The sequence below is a fragment of the Peromyscus eremicus genome, chromosome 1, assembly GCF_949786415.1.
Source record: "Peromyscus eremicus chromosome 1, PerEre_H2_v1, whole genome shotgun sequence".
NCBI classification, from domain to species: domain Eukaryota; kingdom Metazoa; phylum Chordata; class Mammalia; order Rodentia; family Cricetidae; genus Peromyscus; species Peromyscus eremicus.
In genome coordinates this window covers 182,359,741-182,383,861 of record NC_081416.1, presented here as the reverse complement: position 1 = coordinate 182,383,861, position 24,121 = coordinate 182,359,741, and the positions used below count along the sequence as shown (strand labels likewise).

The following is a 24,121-nucleotide window of genomic DNA, read 5'->3' as shown; positions in this document are numbered from 1 at the left end:
CTCACTGTTGTCTCAAAAAAGCTATTAATTGCCAACAACTCCTCAGCTACTGGTGAGACTTCATGTCAAATTGCACTCTTTATGCTTGTGTTTGGTCTGACTCGAGCTTGCAAGGGACTTCTTTATACATTCGTTACTGCCAGGCATTCCTATGCGATCTGCTTCACTGTGTCTATAAAATATTGCTTACTTGTAGCCATCTACCACCAGCGGCTCTTACAGTCTTTCTGCCTCTCATCTGCAATGTCCACTGAGCCTTGAAAGAAGGGGATGTGATATAGGTGTCCCATGAAGGCTGGGAATTCTGCAGTCTATTCTCTGCATCTTGACAGGTTGAGAGTCTTTGTGTTAAACATCATCTACTTCAAAAAGAAGCTTCTCTCATGAGGGATGTTCTAATCTATGAATACAGTGATAAGGAACTTGTTTTATACTGTGGAACTTTGGCAGAGTAATAATAGTAGGTTCTCCCCTATGGATGGTCTAGTCTCACACTTCTTGGTAGTAATTTTTTTATTTAAAAAATTTCTATTCACTGTCCATTTCCATGAATGTAATTATTTAAAACAAATGACAATGGGACTAGTTCAAAATAAGACAGTATTTAATATTAAATTGTTTAAATTAAATAAACTATTTAAACATAGAACAATATAAAAAATCACATTTACAATGTTTCTGTCTGTCCTATAAAACACATTAATATTTTTTCTCCCTTTTTCAAACTTTTACTGATTCTTTGTGAATTTCACATTTACATCTATATCACACTTATCTTCCCATCCTGTTACTTCTGCCCTCTGCCTATGCATCCTCCCTTCAACAACAAAATAAAAGTATAAGCAAAACCAAAACCAAACAAAAACAAAAAAGGAGAAGAAGAATCTTGTCATGGAAGCTGTAGTGTGGCCCACTGAATCACACAGTTTACACTTTAGTCCATTCATCTTCACTTGCTAGTGTTCATTGTTATGAGTAACTGGTCTGTTTTGAGGCTTCAGCCACACTGACAATAATGGGCTCTCTGGGGATCCTCTTGGATATCCTGTTTCTTTGTTGTTGTTGTTTTTGTTTTGTTTTTTCAAGACAGGGTTTCTCTGTGTAGCTATGCGCCTTTCCTGGAACTTGATTTGGAGACCAGGCTGGCCTCAAACTCACAGAGATCCACCTGCCTCTGCCTCCCGAGTGCTGGGATTAAAGGTGTGTGTCACCACCGCCCGGAGTCCTGTTGCTTTTTGTGTTATGGAGATCCTGTTGTTTTGGATCTGTGCGTTCTTGTAGGCAACTGGATTTATACTGTGGACCTTTGGAAAAGTAATAATAGTAAGTTGACCCTTCTGGCCAGTCTAACCAGAGGTTCCTCATTGTGTTTTTTTTTATTTTAAAATTTTCTATTTGCTGTTTTTTTCCATAAATGTTATTATTATTTAAAATAAATACTAGGAGGACTAGTTCAAAAGTAACCAAGTTATTAATATTAAATAATTTAAATTAGTAAAACTATTTAAATAAACTCTTCTAAAAGTTTTTTTTAAATGTCTGGATTATATGGGGAAGAGTCTGGGGGAAGGGCAGTCCAACCCCCTGGGCTGGAGAGTTCAGGACTGTAACAGGTAGGGACTGAGGGATGCTGGGAGAACCTGGCAGCCAGGTCCACTTTGATATGTTGAATGGGCGCCTCAGCTGTTTGTCCCAGGGTTTGAGATTTAACAAGATGGACCTACCCAAGGACTTTTAAAAAAATATTTGTTGAATGACATTTTTAATTAATTATTTTAATTTTACATACATTGGTGTTTTGTCTCATATATGTCTGAAGGAGGGTGTCGGATCCCCTGGAACAAGTGTTATAGACAGTTGTGAGCTGCCATGTGGGTCTTCGGAACTGAACCTAGGTCTTTTGGAAGAACAGCCAGTGCTCTTAACCACTGAGTTATCTCTAGCCCTCCAATATCTTTTTGTTGTTGTTATTTTGTTTTGTTTTTAACTTTCTTTTCATTTATTCTTTATGTCTTTCACATCATGCCTCCCAACCCCACCCATCTCCCTCCTCCCACATAATAAAGCAAAATAAAATTTAAAAGAAAAAAGGAAAAAAAACTATTTAAACATATAGGACTATAGAACTCACATTTATGATGTTTCTGTCTGCATTTTGTTTTCATAATTTTATTAAATAAATTTGTCCTTGGACAATTTAATACATATAGATTCCACCACCTTGTTCTCTGATTTCCACCTTTCTTCTGTCCACCCATCAACCTTTTCCCTACTAATCTGTTGCTTGCATTCTTGTGTTTTTGTTTGTTTGTTTTTTCACTTTGGGTTTCACCAGGGCCATCTGTGTATCCTTGGGGCTGGAACTGTCCCCTGGAACCTGATGGATCTACAAATGAGGACAGTGTCTCTCCTGTCTCATAGTCCATCAGTGTCCAGGTCTCCTGAGCCTCCCCAGTCTCACCTCAATGACTGACAACCGAGACGCACTGTCGTGTACAGATGTGATGCAAGGAACTGCTACAGCTGTGCATTTATAACTTCACAGGTTGTGGGTTTCTAGAAGAACGGATTTTCTGACTTCCATTCTATCTTCAGTCTCCTGTCTCCTTGGCAACAGTATTTCCTGACCCTTACAGTGACTTGTATAAAACGTATATTTAGGGCTGACTCTTACTCTGTCACTTACTCTCAGCATCTTTCACAGCCGTGAGTCTCTATATTCTCTGTTTCTGATTACAAATAGAAGCTTCTCTGACTAAGGCAAACAGTAGCTTTTATATAAAGATCTTAACATAGATATTTATAAGCAGTGATATTGTTTATTTTGTTAAATATCAATAGCAATTCCTTTATAAGACCTATGATCTCCAAAACAAGATTGTTTTTGTTTGTTTTGTTGCATTGTCTTTTCCTTTTTTTTCACCAGGTTTACAGCAGCAGATATGAGATACCTTTCTGTGGCCCAAACATTAAATTCTGAGTACACTGTTTGTTGCTCCCATAACAGTGGTGCCACTATCACATATGTAGGTACATCTTGCCTAGAAGTTTGGTGTACGTCATGTTGTTCACTGCTCTGTAAAATCTATGATTCCTTCCATCCCTTGCAGCTTGTACCATCTCTCACTTTGAAACTAGCCATCAATGTAGACATTTCTTTTCCAGTTAAGTTTCCTGTTTGCTTCTTCTATATCTTGCAACTAAGGTGTTTGATATAGTCAGCAATAGGGTCTTTATTTCTAGTTATGATGGGAAATCCATAAAAAGAACAAGAACCTATATTGTTCTTGGGGACTCTGGTTTACCTAACTAATAATTCCTATAGAGGTAAGCTTCACATGAAATTGAATTTCTTATTTAGTATCTTGCTTGTTTGGTAACATTATAATCTATACATAGTAGGTATCTTGCTTCAAACTCATTTTGTTAATATTTTAAGTGAGCTAAAAAAAAAGTAGGGAACAGATGAAGATAGGTTTATTCTGTATCCCAGAATCTAATCAATATTTATATGTATAATTCAGCTATCATTTGACTTAAAAGTCTTATTGGGAAATGTTATCATTTATACTATTTTCTACAGAGAAACTATGTTATTGTTTAAAATAAAATTTAAAAAAAAAACACAAAAAATAGGAAAAAAAAAAGTAGGTTCCCATATGGACTTTTCAAACTCACCCTCCTTTTTTTAACTCCCCTCCTCCATATACCCTTGTCTTCCTTATCCAACTATTTCTTTGACACTTAACTTTTTCTATCCAGTAATTACCCCCCACATTTTCATTTTGACTATGCTCTGTTATCCTTTTCTTTGAAGGCTACCTCTCTGTGACCACTTTTTACTTATGTGGTTTGCACACATTTGTTAGTTAAACACACAAAATGAAAGAATCAAAAGTAGATTTCACATATGAGAGAGAACACAATGACTCTTTTTTGGGATTTATTTGATTCATAAATTATATGTGTGGAATGATGTGTGTATGAATGCTGGTGTTCAGGGAGGCCAGAGGCATCAGATGCCCCCAGAGCTAGAGTTAGGAAAATGGGTGTCCCCTGACATCAGTTCTGGGAATTGAACTCAGGTCCTCTGGAAGAGCACATGTACACTTCACCATGGGACAGTTCTCCAACTTCAAGACCCCTGTCTTTCTTGCCTGTGTTACTTCACCCAGTATGTTTTTCTGATGACTATAAACAATCTGAGCAAATAAGTTACACAATCAGTTTCAAACAAGGATATAACAAGTTATATCAGAGATAACGCATTTATGTTTCATGTGTATTCTGGGAACTGAATAATTACATTGATTAAGCACATTAAAAACAGCTCCAGAAGCATCAACATGTGTCAGTGTTGCATTAAGTAAAGAAACACTTTTACTTGGATTGCCTTAATTAAGATGGAGCCCAAGTTTGGATTCTCCACTTCCCTTCCTTTTCTTTCTTTTTATCAGTAGTTCATGGTTTCTGGTTTGTCTCTAGTCTTTCTGTCATTGTTCTGGCTATGCCTTCATGATATCTTACTGACATTCCTAATAAAGAACTTGGATGTGTATTTATTGAAAAGCACAGAAATTATCATGTGCAGAAAGAATTAGAGATAATCTACAGAGATTTTGAAAGTTTTATAAGGGATTAAGTAATTCATTCCAACTGATCCCAAAGCATCCAATCCTTCACATGCATGCTTATCAGTACTATCTTTATGATGTGTTGCACATTTATGGTGGGTATTTGTAATTTTTTTAATTTTTATTTTGCAATACAATTCAGTTCTACATATCAGCCACAGATTCCCTTGTTCTCCCCCCTCCCGCCCCCCTCACCTTCCCCCCAGCCCGCCCCCCATTCCAATCTCCTCCAGGGCAAAGCCTTCCCCACAGACTGAGATCAACCTGGTGGACTCAGTCCAGGTAGGTCCAGTCCCCTCCTCCCAGGCCGAGCCAAGGGACCCTGCATAGGCCCCAGGTTTCAAACAGCCGACTCATGCAATGAGCAAATTCTTAACACAAACATATATTCACACGTTGAGTTAGGGGAATGGAAAAGTACCTAATTTAAGATTAAAGTTATATATTAGCATAGGTTTTAAGAGTTCATTTTATAGGAAATCCAAAGCAAGTAAGGTTGGTTGATAAATTGTTTTCTTTTTTTTTTTTTTTTTTTTTTTTTTTTTTGGTTTTTCGAGACAGGGTTTCTCTGTGTAGCTTTGCGCCTTTCCTGGAACTCACTTGGTAACCCAGGCTGGCCTCGAACTCACAGAGATCCACCTGGCTCTGCCTTCCAAGTGCTGGGATTAAAGGCGTGCGCCACCACCGCCCGGCCGATAAATCGTTTTCTTAAAAGCAGTTTAAACAGACTGAATACACAGTGGATTGTCAAAGTGTGTTATTAACTTTGGCTGTGAGGACCAACAAATGTTCCAGTCTCTTTGAATGTAAAAGATATTTTCATTTTGTGTATAACAAAAATCTGAGATCCTTTATAAAGGAGCCAGTGCTCTTAACTGCTGACCTAGCTCTCCATTCTGTCATTAATATTAATTCATTTTTGTCATTTCAGGCTTCTATATAATGCATTCTACTCTACATACTCTCCCCCACCCCATTCTGTCTCTCTCCAGTCCCTCTCATATCACATTTTTCTCTATGAATCCATTTCTACATTCTTGTCTTTTTGTTATGTTTGTGAATCTCAGAGTTTAACCAGAGCCATCTGTGTGACCAAGAGGTTAGAACTCTCCACAGGAGTGTGGAGAGTTCATAAATGAGTAAATAAATGAAGACAAAAACTCTGCACTATCCAGAATATGTCAGTAGCCAATAATTCAGCAGGGAGGTGTAAGGGCACACGAGCTCTTCCCCATCTATCACTGATTTTTGAGAGCCTGATGCAAGGTCAGAGAAAGTGACCACAGCTGTTCAAAGTTCTGGTTTGTCAGAGCCATGCCATTTCCAGACGACTGCATTTCACAACCATCCTCCCTATCTTCTGATGCTGGTATCACTTCTTTTCTTCTTCCCATGGTGTTCCTTGTGGTGCTATAAATGTCTGGTTTATGGCTGATCACCCAACCATTGTTTATTCTCAATGTCTTCTGCAACTGTGATGGAAATGCCATTTTTCTAAGAAATGAATATGGAAGCTTAGGGCTGTCCTGCTCAAAGCATTGAGGAAATGATAACCAGGTGTCTAGGGAATGAAATGCCCCTTCATGTGGGGCTGCTGTAATGACAACCACATGACAAATAGAATCAGCCTTCATCAGCCACATCCTGGGAACCTGTCCAGTCAGCCAGGCATTGTGGCCTCTTGGTGGAGATGCCACGATTCTTACCTTTACAACCATGCTCTGACTAGGTGAGATGTGAAGAGGAAAGGTGACTTTTTGGACTGCAAGATAACACAACCCAAAGCTTAGCACTGGTCCATTGGAAAACCCTGGGGGACCCAGGAGGCTCGAGAGAAAAAGGATACCTAACTGAACTTCACAAACAAATCTTTCATAAGACACTCTCTTCCAGGGCTGAGCCTGGACTCCTAGACCCTGTACTAGTGAGTGAATATGTTTCTAGCTGTCCCAAGTTTCTCCTTCCTAACTGGTGACTAGAAGCCAACCCTGGACAGTAGTGATAGACATCAGCAGGTATGAACTGTCCCTAGAGATGCCAGAAAGTTCCTTAAGCTGAGAACTGGCATGGACCCTCCCTAAACCCATCCTCATGACAGAACCAAACTCTGTGATTCCTGGGGGACCTAAATAACAATCTTGTGTAAAATGACAACAGGATCTCAGGAATACCACCTCTGTAAAGATGGAAGGCCAAATCTGTAGTGCAGACAGACCCTATTGGAACCCAGGAGCAACGCTGAATTTCCATTCCAATCATTGGATGGAACCATGGAGGGAGATACCTCTGTAACTATCAGACCATTGCCAGCTAGTCTGTTTTCAGTAATTCCCTAGATCTGGTGGGGACAGGTAAGAGAATATCCATGGTTCCCACTCTGAGAATTTGCCTTCAGAAAAGGGGTTTTTTCTTAGGAGTGTCCACTATCACAGCCCAACGCTGATTGCCAATGTGTAAGGTGAGTGTCCGTTTAGCACAATGTCTCCTTCCTTCTTAGGGTCTACTGCAGAGAAAGAACCCAGAATGTCAACCCTATTCAGTTTTGCTGTGACCTCAAGAGTGAATGAGATCTTCAAGTGTATCTCAACACAGGGACAAAACACATTCACCCTGACCAAGGAAAGAAAACAGGAGCTCTCCTGGACCCTGGACTCACAGTATTTATACACCAGCCAATCAAGGGTTCTATTCATTGTAGGTCCTGTGATCTTCAGCAAGAGGTGGACATTCAAATGTTACGGCTAACACAGAAGCAATCCACGTGTATGATCAGAACCCATTGAGGACCTGGAGCATCTGGCATCAGATGAGGAAACCCAAACATTTCTTTAAATAATGGTGAGCTTGATGCAGTGAAGGGAGCTATGCTCCTACAGCTGATGTGTGAGGGGAGTCAGGCTCCTGAGCCTATTGACATGATGTGTGAGAAACAGTGGAATCCAAGATACATAAGCCAAGGAGTGGCTATGAAAGGGAACCATGGGGTATTCAGGGAATATGGGTCTTCATATGGCACCTCATATGTATCTGCCAGTCAGAATCAGACTATATGTCATCTCTGAGTGTGACCTTCTCTGCATCACTGTTCAAAGAGACTGACATCCTCACATGCTTCCTTTCAGGTACTCTCCAAACAACCACTCTGTGATCAACTCGGGGGTTCCAGTGAAAACATGGTGTCAGAGGACTATGGAAATGCAACTATATACGTTGCATGAAGAAGGAATCCTAGAAACTTGGGACAGAGAGACTTCACTGAAGTCTATGAATAAGGCCAGGTTCTCCATCCCATCCATGACACAGGAACAGACAGGAAAATATCACTGTTGCTTTTATAGCCCTGATGGCTGGTCAGAACACATTGCAGCTGGTGGGGACAGGTGAGAAGACACTCAGGGATCCCAGCCCAAGAACCTTCCCTCAGAAATGGGTCTGCTTTCAATGATCTTCCCTTCTCACAGACAGCCCTGAGGGACAGGTGGACTATTGATCCTACTTTACTTACTCCCTCCATCTCACTTAAGATTGTACAACAAACATTCACTGCGGTTCCATATGATCCCTATGGTGAGCTGGGGAGACAACATGAACTTCCAGCATTTCTCACAGCTGAGGTCTGATGGGCTGGCTCTAATTAAACAAGGAGAAGAAAAGCTATCTCGGACATTGCATTCATAGGAAATATCTAGTGGGCAGTTTCCAGGTGCTGTTCCCTGTACCCTTTGTGACCAACAAGAAAATGTACATGTTTATATGTTATGGCTACTACAAGAGAAACCCAAAGGTGTGGTTAGAATGCAGTGACCCCCCCCCAGGAAATACAGATTTATATTGAGGAAGCCATATCATTGACACTATAATTTTTTTGAGATTTTAAGTCTTTTTCATAAGATTTGCTCCCAGTGGTGTCCAGGTGGAATGTAGATGAAGGAGTTACAGTTCCATGCTAGAGGGCCAGAGTGTGAGAGGCAATGACCCCTGAAGGCCGGATGGGAGAGGACACATATTTGGAAGGAATAACTGTTCAACATTCAGCCAGAATTCACTCTAGGGCTGTACAAGAAGTCCTCCCTGTTAAACTCTCATGGCTCTATCTTGGCCACTGGAGAAAATCTGACCTTCCAATGTTGATATGGCGTCAGCTATCAGAGTCACTCTACTCAAGAGAAAAAAGGAGGTGACCAGACTGTCAATTCCAGGTTAAATTTTCTAATAAAAACTTTGCCATGAGCCCTGTGAGTGCCTCCCACATTGACCAATGTGGATGCTAAGGTTCACACAACTTCTCCTCCATGTCACTGGTCCATATTAACCACTGGAAAGACTGATCATAGGGGAGAAGACCAAAAGTTCCAATTAAAGACCCATCATCTTCAAGGCGCTCTTGGTAGAAACCAGTGTTTGGAATGACATCTCATCCACACAGGAGAGAAGAGCAATGAAATGGCAGAGAAGATAGAATACCCAGGTCCTCAGAGACAGTCCTTTGTGATGTCTCAGCTCAGAACAAAGTTGGCATCCCTTCACCTATCCTATAGCACAGCCCCCTGGCACTACCTGCCTCACAGTGCAACCAGGACTTACGGTATCTTCAGGTATATAACCACATAGTTTCAGTCATGACATCTGGTAGACACTGCTTCTGTCCAAATAGCAAAATCCTATCGTCATTGCATCTAAGAGCAGAGTCCTAAACTCAGCTCATTACCTGGGGACCAAACCAGTTTTTATATCTGAGTGCCACATGAAGCTCATTGTCTTTCAAGAGGTGCCAATGTCCTGTTCTCTCTGAACTCAAATGTCACTTGGCCTACTTCCTACTGAGAATTTTTTATTCTGGAGTTAGTGAGTGATGTTAGTTGTGAGGGATGTTAATTATATGTGATGTAGGGGTGATAATTCAAAGTGATATTCAAAACTCATTGAGGTGGAGACCAATGGTTTGTCTTCAGAAATGCCCATCCAAACACATTCACTGGAATCAAGAAAATTACAGGTGATTATTGTTTGGAACACAAAAGTCCTTGTGCTTACTGATAGCACTAGAGAAACTAAGAATATTATACTTACAGAGTTGTCTTTTTGAGGATAGAGTATACTACCTATTTTTCCATCCAGAAGGCTGGCAATGGAGTTGGTTAATAACCTGGTGATTTATTCTATCTGTATGGCCAGGCCAAATAAAGCTCCCACAAGCAGGAAGAAGGTGGCTAAGAGCCTAGGTGACCTCTGCCTTACCTGTATATCTAGGAGCTCCCCTGAGCTCCCACAACAAAGACCAATTGTGACTCAAAACTCAAGTGACCACTGTGATATGTGTAAAACTGAAACCATACCATAGACTTAAGATAGTACACATAACGTATGTCTAAAACCTATCTTCTTAAAAGAAGTGACTTGAACATTAACTTGAGTTTCAATATGATGAGGCCTCCTTCTTCATAGAGGATTGTATTACACCAGGAAATTTTTTCTAAAGTGTACTGTGTTTTAATATGCTTACAGTAAACTGCTCAGCATCAGACTCTAGAAGTTGGAAACAACACTGGATAGTTAAGCTGTCCTGAACTGGATTTCCTTCTTGCTTCGTGCCAATTGTTCCTCTGCTGGACATAGCTCTTTCAGGGACCCACAGAGAATATGAACATGTTTTGAGTATATTGCAGGGTAAATGAAGAATGAGTACAGACCAATCCATCATTGTCCTCTATTGTCCCCATTCCCAAGACTTTTTTTTAATAGAGGTCACTCTCATTGGATCCATATCTCAGAGTATCCCCTGGCAAAGAAGTGCCTGATAGTGTTAATCAGGCAGCCTTGTGGACAGTGTTTTTTACACAGAATAGTGAAGTCGTTTACCATCCCTCACCATGTGTAAGATCCAGAATTTTGCATAGCAGTATCACCAAGAATAATCCATGATCCCCGTGACCTCAGCCTTCAGAGTAACATGGAGAGGCCAAATGTGTGTTGCTTTGCCCTCTTTGTGTAAGGTGACAGCCAATAATTCCTCCTTCCTTCCACTCTGAATGTCTCCCCCACCTGAACAAGGAGGGCTATATGGATGTGGCCTCTAAGGGATCTTACATTGCTGATATTTGGAAATTCTGGATTGGCCAGATCATAGATCATGACAGTCCCTATCCCTCTATGTCTTGCCCACACCTCTCATAACTCTGACTTACAAGAGTTAAAGTTATGGTAAGAAAAGGAGCATTGGACTTATTCATTGAACTTGGGGTCTGAAGTGTGAGTAAAGTCTATAGTTGAAAAGACAAATATATGGAATCCCAGCAGTTTAGAATCCACTCATTTATAATCCTCCCAAAATCTTTTAGATCCTTTGCTTAGAGATACCTTAGAGATAACAACACATCAAACTCTGTAGGATATCCACTCCTGCTTTAATCAACCTTTCCCAGGTTCTACATAAGAAGTACTTGAAGAATAGGTTTTGTCAGCTAAGTATAGTTCCTATCATGAGTTGGACCTGGAAAGATTCTGGGTCTGATTCTGAAGAGATGCAACTGGGTCCATTGGAGACAAGAAACAAGGACTCTCACTGAGCAACAAGTGTTTCTCTTTTGAGAGCCTCTGAGGATGCAGCCCCTTACCCACACTTGGGTTGTCCCTGAATTTTCCTCATGCAGGGGGTGAGACTGCTGAGTTCACAGAGGAGTCTGAGTTTTCAGGAAGCTGGTGTCCTCTGCAGTCACAGTCCTTTAGAAAGAAGTATCCCATGCTGTGGGTTCCCATCTACATGGCCCTCCTAAACTCACTGGGGTCTCCATACTCAGTGCATTTTGAGAGGGGTAGCACTTTGTACCTGCTCACTGCAGTGACTCTGAGCATGACTGGCTGGAAAAGCTCCAGCAAATCAATCTGTGACCACTCTGAATTTCCTGGTTAGTTGTTTATTATTGCTCTTTTTTAAAAAAATTCAAACATTGCTTTCTTGTGGAACTTATTTAAATCATGTGGAATTACTTCATCCTAAAAGGGTATACATCTATTACTATCTTCAGTAGACTTAATCACCTTTGTATAACAGTTTTGAAGACTAATTTTGTCTTGATATTAATTCTTTATATCCTACACATTGTATTTTTAATTTTAATGAATTATTCCTTTCATGAATGTTTTATCTGCATCGATGTGTGTACAATATGCATCTAAGCCATACTGTGGGTGCTGGGAAGCAACCCAGTTCCTCTATAAGAACATCACTTTTATTAACTGCTGAGTGATCTATCCAATTCCTATCCCAGATATTTTTCAATGGCAATTACTAATATCCAAAAATAGTTAGAATTTTTCACAGTAATTATTCACATGCAAGCAAACATCTGTGAAATACTTAATTATTTTAATAATTTGTTTTTGAACCCTCTTAATTTTCTATAAAAATATATGAAAGAAAGTTATTCTTTGGACATTAGTTTTATTTCATATACATAACTTATATTTTTTTAATTTTTTAATTACTTAACAGTAAATGCTTTTTAATTACAGGTAATAAATATACTAATTATTGTAAGATGGAAACTTTATTTATTTTTGAAAAAGAGTTTTTTGTCATACACTCATTTTAGATAATGATGACGTTCATAAAGATGATTTTATATAAGTATCTTGTGTAGTTTTGCCACATTCACACAACCACATTTCCCTTTTCCTTCCCACTATTACCATTCATTTCTAGGCATATATACCTAATATAGGAAATACATATTATTTATTAATATATAGAAAATTTAGGGCTCACAGATAAAGGAAAACAAACATTTGTCTTCAGATTATATGCATTTCAAAACAAAGAAATTTTCCTTCCATCAATTTTTTCAAATATATATACACTTAATTATATAAACATATAAAGGTTCTTCTTTAATTCTACATATTATGTATTTATGTGTGCTTAGAACTACAGAACCTTACCCACACCAATATGTCCAGCTAGGATATTTTATACATGTTTATACTCTACTAATCATCATAGGCATGCACCATGATGCATTAGAACAAATAAGTGTGTGTGTGTGTGTGTGAGTGTGTGTGTGTGTATGTTTGTGTGAGAGAGTGTGTGTTTGTGTGAGTGTGTGTGTGAGAGAGTGTGTGTGTGTGAGTGTGTGTGTGTGTGTGAGTGTGTGTGTGTGTGTGTGTGTGTGTGTGTGTGTGTATGTTAGTGCTGTAAGTCTATCTCCATGTCTTTGTGAGGTGCCCTGTGGGTATTTTAGTTAAGGAGATGTTGAAGGATGATGAAGCATTTTGGAAACTGGCTGTGGTGGATACAAGCAAGAAAGTCCCACAATGTCATTCCTTTGTGCTCCTGACATCCAGGCACTCCTGGGAGGCAACCATCACCCTTGAATTCTGTGTCCTCCTCTGGTGAATCAGGGGAACTCATGTCCAGTGTAAGCAGCTTCTATCATCCTGTATCCCAGGCTGAGCAGAGAATACAGGGGGTTCCTTTATTTATGAACTAAGAGGACATTTTCTCACCCCGAGCTCTCAGATCTAAAATGGATACATTCCAAAGAAATCCAGACACAAATTCTGAACTCATATGGCACCAGGGGAACGTAAAATCCATCAAGAAGACTGGAAGGAGCTGTGTTGCAGCAGGGAACGAGGTTTATGCTGGAATTTTGTGAAGTTATATAAGTTGTATAACTATATGTTTTTTAAATTGCACACCAAACTGAAAGTAATGGGTAAATTAAAGCCTAAAATACAAATTTTGCAAAAATTATGTGTGAAAAATTAATAATTCAAGCCTACATCACCAAAAAGAGAAAATGTTTTTTGAGAAAGGTAGACATAAGTTATCAGTGTTAGCAATAACAATAGTTTGGAGAAAAATTGAAACATTTTTATCTATGGAATTTGCACTTGAAAGTTTAATAAAAAAAAAGCTATGCTTGAAGATGAGTGTTGTGTGCAGATCTGTAATCCTAGCATTTAGTGGTGAAGCAAGGGGATCATGAGTTTGTGGTCCACCTGGGCTGCATTATTAACTTTCAGGCCAGTTTGTGCTAAAAAGACAGTTCACATCATCCTGTGGATCTCAGTGAGAACTGGTTCCAAATAAAACTTTTAAACAGGTTTGGATACAGTGTAAGAAATTCATAGATAAACATGGTCAATACACTCTCTATGAGCATGTGCAATTCTCACTGTTTTCCATTCATTTGGACACCAAAGAGGTCTTGATAACTCTAGTAATAAAAATTATGTAATGCTGGTAATGCTTATCCAGAAAAACACATCCATTCACAAAAATAGTAGACTAAACTTTTCCAGTCTTGTTCTTTGTTTCAACCAGAATCTCAGTATCTTATTACATGAGGAAACCAGGGCAGGCATGGACCTCAGAAGGCAATAGAGATAGTCTCCAAAAACTTGTCATCTGACCATTTGTGAATGCCACAAATACATCATGAGAATGGAAAAGTTCTAATCTACTACAGAAGGATCAGGAGCCTCTCCATCTTATTTACAGGTGATGTTCGCTTTGGCTGAAAGAAAGGGGAATTTTTAAAGTCACTGACAACATAGAAGTGTTCTGGAAGCAGTCCTGGGTTAAGGAGACTACATAAATACCACACAAGTCCTACTACCTCAGAGACTTCTCATAGTCTAACACCAAAATCATCTGAAATCTGCACCCACAGGAAAATGGACAGTAATAACTGTTCTAACCAGCCATGTACACAAAGTACTCTGTAAGTGTTGCCAAGGGAGGAGTCACATAACCCTTGTGAAAGCCCCACTTTCAAATATCTAGGTACTCAGAACCTGCCCAAAACTGACACTGATTCAGTAAAGAAACTGCTTCTTCCCATCATAATCAGCAAGAGCTGTCCTCAGCTGGGTGGATGCTAGTGGACACACAGGATTGCAGTATTAACTCAGTAGATGTCATCTAGCTATGCCTCAAGTGACAATAATGCATGAAGAATGAATCGTGAATGAGGTGGCCAATAAGCATGATTGGGAAATAAACATGGAATCAAGTTCCTGGAGAGTTGCTTCTCACTGGGGACATATTGCTACTGCTGTGGTTGAACATCCAGTGTGTGTGATCAGAGTAGCCAGATGGTATGCCATTTGTTGAGGCCACAAGTCATCTCAAGGAAGTTCAACACAATGGAACTCTCCCCACCAGGAGGGGGGAGGACATTTTCTGGTGAGAATGATTTCTATGCAGAGGATGGTGCTACTCATCTCACAGCACTGACTGCAAGTCTGACTGGTTCACAGGTTAGTCCATTACATCCTATCAGGTCAGAGACAACAAGTATCTATAAATTAAAGGAAAGAAATAGTATGTGTCATACTGTGCATGAGAGGACACAAGGATGCATAAGCTGCAAGGGGTTGAGTGCTGCTGTGTCTGAAAGAGCATGAGCATGTCTCCATAGAAGTGGATATATGGAAAAGTTAGGAATTCACTATGCAGTATAGGTGTCTGATTGTTTGTTCATCCACTTGTTGGTTTTTAGACAGTGCCTGATGTATCCTAGGCTGATATTAAACTCACTGTGTGGCACAAGGGATTATCTTTTCTCCATCATCTAAATGCCAAGATTATAGGCATGAATGCCCACACCAGATTTATGTAGTGCTAGATCATCGAAAGATGTTAACGGATGCAAGTGTAATCAACTGAGCTGTAGTGTGCTGCCAAGGAGCAACATTTTGGTACAACAAAGAAGATAAAAATAAATACATAAACATAGATGATGAGAATGATTGACGAAAAAGACAATTAAAGATATTCATCCTCACGGAGAAATATGGGGCACCAAGGAGAGAATAGGTGGGAAAGTTGCTTCTTGGGAGATGGAGTGATGTGTGTGAATAAGAACTGGAGGAGCGACCTACAGGATACACTTCAGCAAAGGGAACATAAAACCAGAGAGCCATGAGAACAGCCCCATTTCCCTTCCTTCTCTCTGTGAATCCCTCTGTGCTCATCTCCAGGATAAAAGCCACATGTGAGGGGCAAAGTCATGTGATCAGTATCTCTCTCTGCTTTGCATCCTCCCTGCAGCATCAATATGCATCTTTCCTGCTATGAGATGCTGTCCTGCAGGCAAGGAATGACCATTGCTTTCTTGAACTCTGAGCCTCTATGATGGCCTAACGGTGATGTATATAAGATTGGGACCATTAAGGTGTTCCTTCATGTAGAATCTCAGGAGATCATACGTCTCCCTAAGGACAGACAGCAGATAGGCTGTTAAAGGTTGCTGGGGAAAATATTTTCTTTATTGATATAGGCATTAAATAGATGCTAATTCTCCTCTCATACAAAAAAGTAACTAATTCCTTCACCAAGCTTGGTCTCTGTCTGAGACTAGTTTCTTCAAATGTCAAGGGGAGAAGCAAGGTTTTCATTTTTATGTTCCTTTCAATGTTGACCTAGGTTGTAATGTCTCCTGACACAGGACTTTCAGAACTATATTATTCAGTTAGCCTGTCCCCACCGCCATAGTGATAGAGGCATATGTAGGGTGGAGGACCATTACATTCAGGCACTACATTCAGCCCCCTTCACTCTAGCTCATGAGATTAATTGCTCTGGTGTGAGGAGAAAAGCCAGAAGTCAGATTCCCTGGATTCAATAACCAGTTAGCCACTTCCAGCCAGGTGGTCTGTGTGGTGGGTAGACGAATCCATGCTGCATGATTATAAGAGTTTCAGATGGTCAACACAAAGATCTAGAATGAGTCTTGCTCATAGCAGATGGTCAGGCAGGCATCACAGTTACGAATTCCTTATGTCACTTGTGTCTCAGGACTGGAAAGACTTTGAATGTTCTCATCAGAATATCTGTGGCCTTCCTCCTATTGCTTTCACTCTTCAAACACCTCTTTCTCTGGCTCCAGCATTGAGGCAAATTCAGGGAAAAACATTCATGGTTGTGAGTATAGGTGGCAGGGGTCTCAGGAGGTGCTGAGCTCCCCATGTGCAATAAAATCAGGGCTCAGTGCACAAGCTCACGGAACCCATCCAGACCAGGACAGATGAACTTAGTACAAAACACTTGTGTAAAATCTCAGATAAGCAAATGTGATCTCAGTACCTGGGCAGATGTCAGGCATTCTGTGCAATTTTCCACCTCTTGAAACTTATCCCATGAGTTGTAAAAACACTTACATTTCTGTGCAGGTGCCTGAGCTTACAACAACTCCACCCTCCTGGCTGAGACCCTGCTCTCTACTGCAGTCTAGAGAGAGGAAACTAGCTTACAATTTTTTTTTGCAGAATCTGTGGAGCAAGTGACCAGGGACAGAGGTCATCACAAGATGCAATTCCAGCCCAGAGAAAGACTGCCACCTGCTGGACAGTGATCATTTCCAACTTTTAGTTTCACAGTTCCTGGTTAGTTACTGCCATCCATGAAGGAAACTTGTGTGAGAGGAAGAAGGCTCAGAGAGAGAGAGAGAAAGAGAGAGACAGAGACAGAGACAGAGACAGAGACAGACACGCACGCACGCACGCACGCACGCAGGCAGAGATCCAAGATCTTAGTATCAAATTGTTTGTGGAGAGGCTCTGGGTTCAGCACCCTGAAGCATTAAAACTCTCACTGAGATCAGCAATCTGAGCAATCTGAGAAACTAAACCCAGGACTTCACCACAATCCCTGGTTTTCTGCCTTTATCTCTTGATTCATTTGGAGAAAGAGCTTGAGGAAAGTGTGGAGCTTGCAAGGTGACTGAGGTCCTCGTCCCCAACTGCAGTGCTAAGAAGCAGGGTCCCTACTCACTTCAGAGAGCAGTGTCTGTTCTACCTCTTTATGTAGGGAAATGGGACCAGCCACAGAAATCCACCCTATGCCTGAAACCAGAGCTAGTGAAAGAAATCCACCCTGGCACTGAAATCAGAGCTTGTGAAAGAAACACATCCAGACCCTGAGACCCTAACCAGTGAGAGAAACATACTTTGTCCTTAGAGTCAGAGTCAGTAAAAGAAATACACCCTGGCTCTAAAATTAGAACCAAAAGGCTAAATAGGACCAGTGAAGGAAACACAGTTTGGCCCTGAAATCAGAGCCATCTCTTCCCCTGACCAGTGAAACCAACCAATCCCTGAGCAAGAAAACTAACCAATGCCTGAGCATAAAATCTTCTCCCTGAAGAAACTCTACCCCTAAGAAGCCCTATATAAGCCCCTCTGTCTCTTCAGTTATTAGCTGTGCATTCCCACCCTATCAGAGGCAGCCACTCTCCTGGACTCCTCCTTCTCAGATAAATCTCTTTCTCACAGGAGTCTTGGGTGAAGCTCTCCATTTGCCAGTGCATAACAGAATGACCTTACTGAGATATCACTTAAGGGAACTGAGCAGAAAAAAAAATCTTGCCGAGATATTCTCTTAGGAAGGCTGAGCAAGGCTGAAGAGAAAAAAGTCACAATTTTTTGCTGGAGCTAGAGAGGATTGCTACACTTCTGGAGGGTTTTCCCCTTCAGCAGAGTAAAGCAGAGAAGTAACATCTTGGGCCAGAGAGAAGAAACTGAGCTCTGCTGGGAAGCCCCCTCAAGGTGTGTGGGGGGGGTGGGGGTGGAAAGCTGAGATGTAACATCTCTCTCTTGGAGAGGAGCAGAATTGCTGTGTCCTGTGGGAGTCCATCTCCCACCACATCCCAGCTTCAGGTGTCGCCTGACTTCCTGACAGGATACCTTTCCCTCAAGAGCTGCAATATGGCAGCTCTAGGTATAGTTTGGCTTCCTGGCAAGTCAGGATACCTTTCCCCCCAACCCCCCACCGCAACAGCTGAGCTGTCTCCTACTGCAGCTCCAGGTACAGCCTGAACTCCTGACAAGTCAGGATACCTCTCCCTCCAGATCTGAGCTGTCCTGTTGTGGCTGCAGTCTCCAGAACTGTCCTGCTGTGGCCCCACCAACCAGAGCTGTCCTATTGCAGCTCCGGGTACTGCCTGACTTTCTGATAGGTCTGGATAACTTTCCCTCTAGAGCTGTAACACTCACACGCTAGACGCCCCCCCTCCCCCAAGAACATCTACAGCTGACATTTTCCTTCTGCAAATACCTGCCTCCTGCGTGCTATGGTGTCATTCTATTCTTGTTTTCTTGGAACTCCATGTCTCCACCCTCATATTCCCTTTCTGGCTCCTTGGCACCTCTCTGGTTGTTAACATAACCCTGGGATCTAAGAAGATCATGTGACTAAATGAGTCCTGATGCTCCCAACACCTCTACCCATCCACCTGGCTGTCACAAAAGACATTCCCTTGATCAGGCTCACTGAGGAGGATAAAATTAGTGCAAAGGGCAAATTCCCTTTGCAGGCTGTGACAATGTGCTAGTAAATGCAGAGTGTGTGCTGTCCAAAATGTCTGGAAAAAAAAAAAAAACAAAGGTGAGTAAGGATGTCAAGTATGTGTACCAGGGAGGGCCAGTGTGAGTTACAAGATGGACTCTGAAAGATGTCTTCTGAGGGGAAGCCTGTATGGAGAGGCACACAGAGACATGGACAAGATCGGGAATTGTAGGCAGAAGACACAGCAGAGGCAAAGAACTGGAACAGGAAGACAGGCTGTGTGATAGGAGACAAGACAACAAGGATCAGAATGTCAGGATAAGATGTTATATGGTAGAGGTCATCAACAGTCAAAAAGAAAAGCAGGGAACAGCCATGTCAGCTAGTCAGGGTCCTTGACTGTAGATGCAACCTCAGCCCATGCCTTCTGCAACCACCATTGTTATCCCTCTCTCCCATCCCAGCTTTTTAACTAAATTCTAGAGTAAAGTGCGCAATAGGAATGTAGGTTACACCACAGGAAAGACAAAGAAGCTGAAGAAATATAAAAGTTTGGGATGCAGTTATTTGCCTCTCTGACTTTGTGGGGAGAATCCCACATACTGTGCTAGCACACAGTACAAACTGACTCATGCAAAGGAGCCTCAGGGTCCCATTTCTCTGTTCTGATATCTGATAACATTTCTTGGGAGTTCTGTCCAGAGGTGCTAATTCATAATTTCCCTGGTCACTGGTGTGTGACACTCCCCCCTGCCCCTGAGTGCCAGGAGTAGTGAAATACCTGGTACAAGCAGAATGATGAATCCACAGGAGATTACCCTTCCTGGCGTCCTTAGGCAAGAACCCCAGTGGAAAAAAGTATACTTCAGAATTATTAAAAAAAAAAAAAAAGCTTGTGGTGGGAGGGGAGCTGGAGAGTAAAGAGGGCAATTTGTCCTTACAGGCGGACTCAGGTTCAATCCCCAGGCCCTGAGTGGTTGCTCACAAGCATTCATACTTCCAGTTCCAGGGGACCTGCTGCCCTCTTCTGCACATATGTACATGCAGGTAAAAGTCTCATGCATAAAATAAAATGAAAACATCTAATTCTGTGTAGATATTGTGGCTTCCAGTTTACTACTCTTCCAGGATTCCTGAGTGTGCCAATGAGTGGGTCTCTGATCCTTTGTCTTCTTTTGTGCTCTTTTCCTTCTGCTGGCTTGTCCATCCAACTTTGATGTGTTAGTTTTTCTCTTAATCTTCTATTTTATTTTGTTATGCTTTAATATTATCTCTTAGAATCCTATCCTTTTCTAATGAGATTCAGAGAAGGAGTGGATCAAGATGGAAGGGGAAATAGGGAGTATTAGAAAGAAGTAAAGGAGGGGAAACAGTAACCAGGATATATTATATGAGAAAATAATCTATTTTCAATAAAAGGCCCATGATGGATTCCTGGTAGGGATCTCTATCACAGACTATCCTCATATTTTCCATGGGGTATGATCCAGGGTTATTCCATGTTATTCCAGAAACCTTCTTCTTCATCCAGCATAAGGTCTGACCTGTACTTGATAAATGCGGGATAAGGATCTCGTCACCTTAGCAACACGCTGCACCCATGATAGTCTAGAAACAAGGATGCTCACAGGGAATGTGGGACCAATGAGAGGACAGAACATGTCATCAGAAGACTGTGATCTGTCATCAGAAGACTTTTTCACAGGTACCATAGACCACATCCTGGAATTCCAGTGAACTCCCTTTTAAAAGGAAGAACTTGGAACAAGCCTATGCTGGTGGGGCACAGCTGAAGAAAACTACATCAAGAGTTGAGTGTTTGCAACCTCTGGAGGCATCACGATCCCTGACTTCAAGCTCTACTATAGAGCTACAGTAATAAAAACAGCATGGTACTGGCATAAAAACTGACATGTGGACCAATGGAATCGAATTGAAGACCCTGATGTCAAGTGCATGTCTGCAGCTGTACTGACTTTCACTTCTCATCATCCCCAGGTGCCATGTGTGAACAATAAGGGTGAAAAACAACACATGTGTTTTGATCCTGTGGGTGGCTGGAAAGTTGGATTTGAGGACCGAAATTTGCGGACAGATGTGCTGGCTCATAGCTGCTCATTTCTTTGCAGGGACCCTCCTGAAGCCTATCTTCAGAGCTCACTCAGACTCTGTTCTCTGAGCAGGCTAAGGTGACCTTCTTGTGGGAGGGGCCCACAGGAGCCAAAGAGTACAGTCTGTACAGAGATGAAGGCCCATATCCATAGTGCTCAGAGACTGCACTGTATCCTCAGGGCTGTGGCTGACCTGAGTGAGGGTCTGATAGGGATCCTGTAAATATTGATAAGTGGAGGGTGACAGGAAGAGAGTGGCACTGGGGATCTGTTTCTGCTCAGTATCCTATATCTACCTGTACCCTCCCCAGGATGCTTCTGTAGAGTACCTGGAACTTTTGGATTCCATGAGCAGGGAGTGCAGTGAGCAGTCCTCAATAGTCTCCTGTTGGCCTCTGCTGTTGTGAGAGTGAGTACCCACCTGGCTCACGCTGTCTGACATCTGTCACCACATTCTGTCCAATAAGTGTTGTGAGTGGAGGATGCCGAATGACCCCTTCGGCACTGAAAAAAAAAACCTGGGTCACCTCACCTGAGACCATGAGCTTTATGAGGGCACTGGCATGTGGCAACAGGTAGAGACAAGTCTCCAGAACTGTGGCACCTGAAGGTGTCCACAAGGGCAGAAGTCGCAGCACTCATGAAGAATTGTGCTTTGAACTGCTTATCTAGGAACTTTGATCTTAGCGGTGGGCGTAAGTGGACTGCTTCCGCCTTGGGCAGAGTGAAAGTGTCCACTTTGTGCATTAACACAGCCCTGTCACGTCCTTTCCTGAGTTTGTTGCGGAACACAGCTGCACTGAGAGGGAAGGTGGAGCAGGAAGTTGGTTGTCCTAAAGAAAAGAGCAGTGAGTGAAGGATGGCCTTCGTTGTTCCAAAGTGAGACTTTACCAGGGTCTGGTAAGAGCACATGGGACGGGTCTCCCCTTCTTTGATTAGCCCTTCTCCTGCTCCTCTGTCTCTGCATCTGTTCCTTTTCCATCCCTGTCCCTCATCTGAACTCCCTCATGAGCTCCCTCAGGCAGGCCTGTGCAGAGGCTAGGTAACTGATTGAATCTGCTGGGTTTCTCACCTATGATCAGGATGTCAAGGGTGTCACTCGAGGGTGACCACTCAGAAAAGCGTTTGTTTGCACTATAGTATTTATATTGGCCTCAGGTAGAGCTGCTGACCAAGCTCACAGTGAAGCTGGCCAAGGAGATGACAGCCTGTGTATACTGGTTACAGTGATGGTGGAGGTCATCGTTTCTGACCTTGTACAGAGCATCTGTCATGTGTGACATCAGAACAACACACCAGTGTGAGGTTCTTTCCAGGGTCCAGGATATGGCCTTAGGAGATCAGAAGGGAGGGCTTTTTAGACAGGTCTGGAGAGGAGGTAACAGGCCGGGGATAGAGCAGCTGTTTTTTTATTTTTATTTTTTTACCAAACACCTATTCCTTCTCATCCTGCACTGCATGTAACTGATTCTTGCCATCTGTGGAGCTATGGCTCAGAAACCAGGCTCCCCCTTATTCACTCTCTACTGCAACTTCCCAGAGTGGCATGGCTGTGGCAGAGGGCATGGGGTCTCCAACACCATTGGTTAATGATGGACTGACTCACCTGAGATGTGTATTTCTAGGTGATCAGTGGGTATTAACCACAATTATGGGATATCCTTGCAGTAACCTTGACAACTAAATGTTCCTCTGTGGCATTCAGTAATGATACTCATAAATAACAAAGCTTAGTATTGGCAAATACTGCATATGCACTGTGAGACCAGGGAGCTGGAGAACTGCTGATCTATCTTCCTTGGTGAGAGTGAACTTTTCATATCCCTTTTTGAGATACGTTGAAGATTCATGTCCCACTCCCCCCACCCCCACCTCCACCCCCTACTCTAGGGTATCACAGGCTAACGGTCTGGGTTTATTGTAGTAGATTCCTAGGAGAGAAAGAGGCAGTCTGTTACATGAGCTCACAAAGCCGCAACGTTCTTCAGGGCTAGGCTGTACGAGAGGAATATACCTAGGAGCAGAGCCTGGAAATGAGACACTGACAGTCTCCTCATCTGTCACCACCTTTTCCAGGAGCTCACTGAACCCTGCTGATCCAGCCTGGCTCTGGTTTTGACATTTATATTACCCTGCATAGTTCTCATCAATATATGAGTTGGAGAATTCAGCCTTATTTTCAGGCTCAAGTGTAATCTGTCTGCACCAAGGATGTGGGCTTCTCTCTTTATAGATATGGTACTCTTTGACTCCTGGGGTCCTTTCACACAAGAGGGGCACCTGAGTCTGCTATCACCTGATGATAGTCACATCAAAGAGTCGGGCTGTGTTTTGAAATGAGTAGCTTGGATCCAGGACATTCTTCTTCAAATTGCAGGCCTGCATCTCCTGACCCTCCATCCATCCCCATAATCAGCACACACATGTTATTTTCCATCCTGATTAGCCAGATATGGCTCATATTTATGATGAGAAGTACAGGTCAGGATAGCTGCATACACTCACCATCCAGCACTGGAGTTCTGAGACCCAGAGTAAGTTGTAGAAGAGAGTTTCCTGTGAGAAGTTTGTCCTTGGAGATTGAGCTCGTCCCTACCCTCTGTAGAACCTCCTGAGGCACTGGGGTTTCCAAATGAGCCAGTACTTGGCTATGGTGCAGGATCATTCATAGTCTGCAGAATCTCCTCCCCCACTTAATATCTCACCTAGATACGGCAAAGCTTTGGAGGTAAAGATCATGGCATCTCCTCCAGAGGCCACAACTATGCTTATGGCAAAGTTACAGAGCTTATCTGGAGGGACAGGAAACTGTTTTGCCTTTTGAAGCTATTCTTCAGGAAACCCACAGGAAGGGGAACTGCCCTACTCAGGCACCAGCCTCTACCTTTCCCAATTTTGTAGCTAGGCCAAGTAATAGACTCTCTGTAGTCAGTTCTTACATAGATGAAGTTTCTGCAACCCCATCAATGTCTCATCACACTCAGGTCCAGATGGTAGCAGACATGTCTGAATATTTCAAACCACAAATACAAATTTACATGTGGGATTCCTTTGTTCATTTTTCACATTTTTATGTGAGATATACC

At 42.0% G+C, this 24,121-nt stretch overlaps 1 protein-coding gene across 1 annotated transcript in view; it reads right to left on the bottom strand.

The window, feature by feature from the left end:
* LOC131903060 (leukocyte immunoglobulin-like receptor subfamily B member 3) overlaps window positions 1-21,947 on the bottom strand; it is a 50,881-nt gene extending 28,934 nt beyond the window's left edge. The window contains 2 exon segments of the mRNA XM_059253786.1: window positions 21,457-21,539; window positions 21,640-21,947. Of these exon segments, the coding sequence (XP_059109769.1) occupies window positions 21,457-21,539; window positions 21,640-21,947 (391 nt within the window).
* Window positions 21,948-24,121: the final 2,174 nt, after the last annotated feature.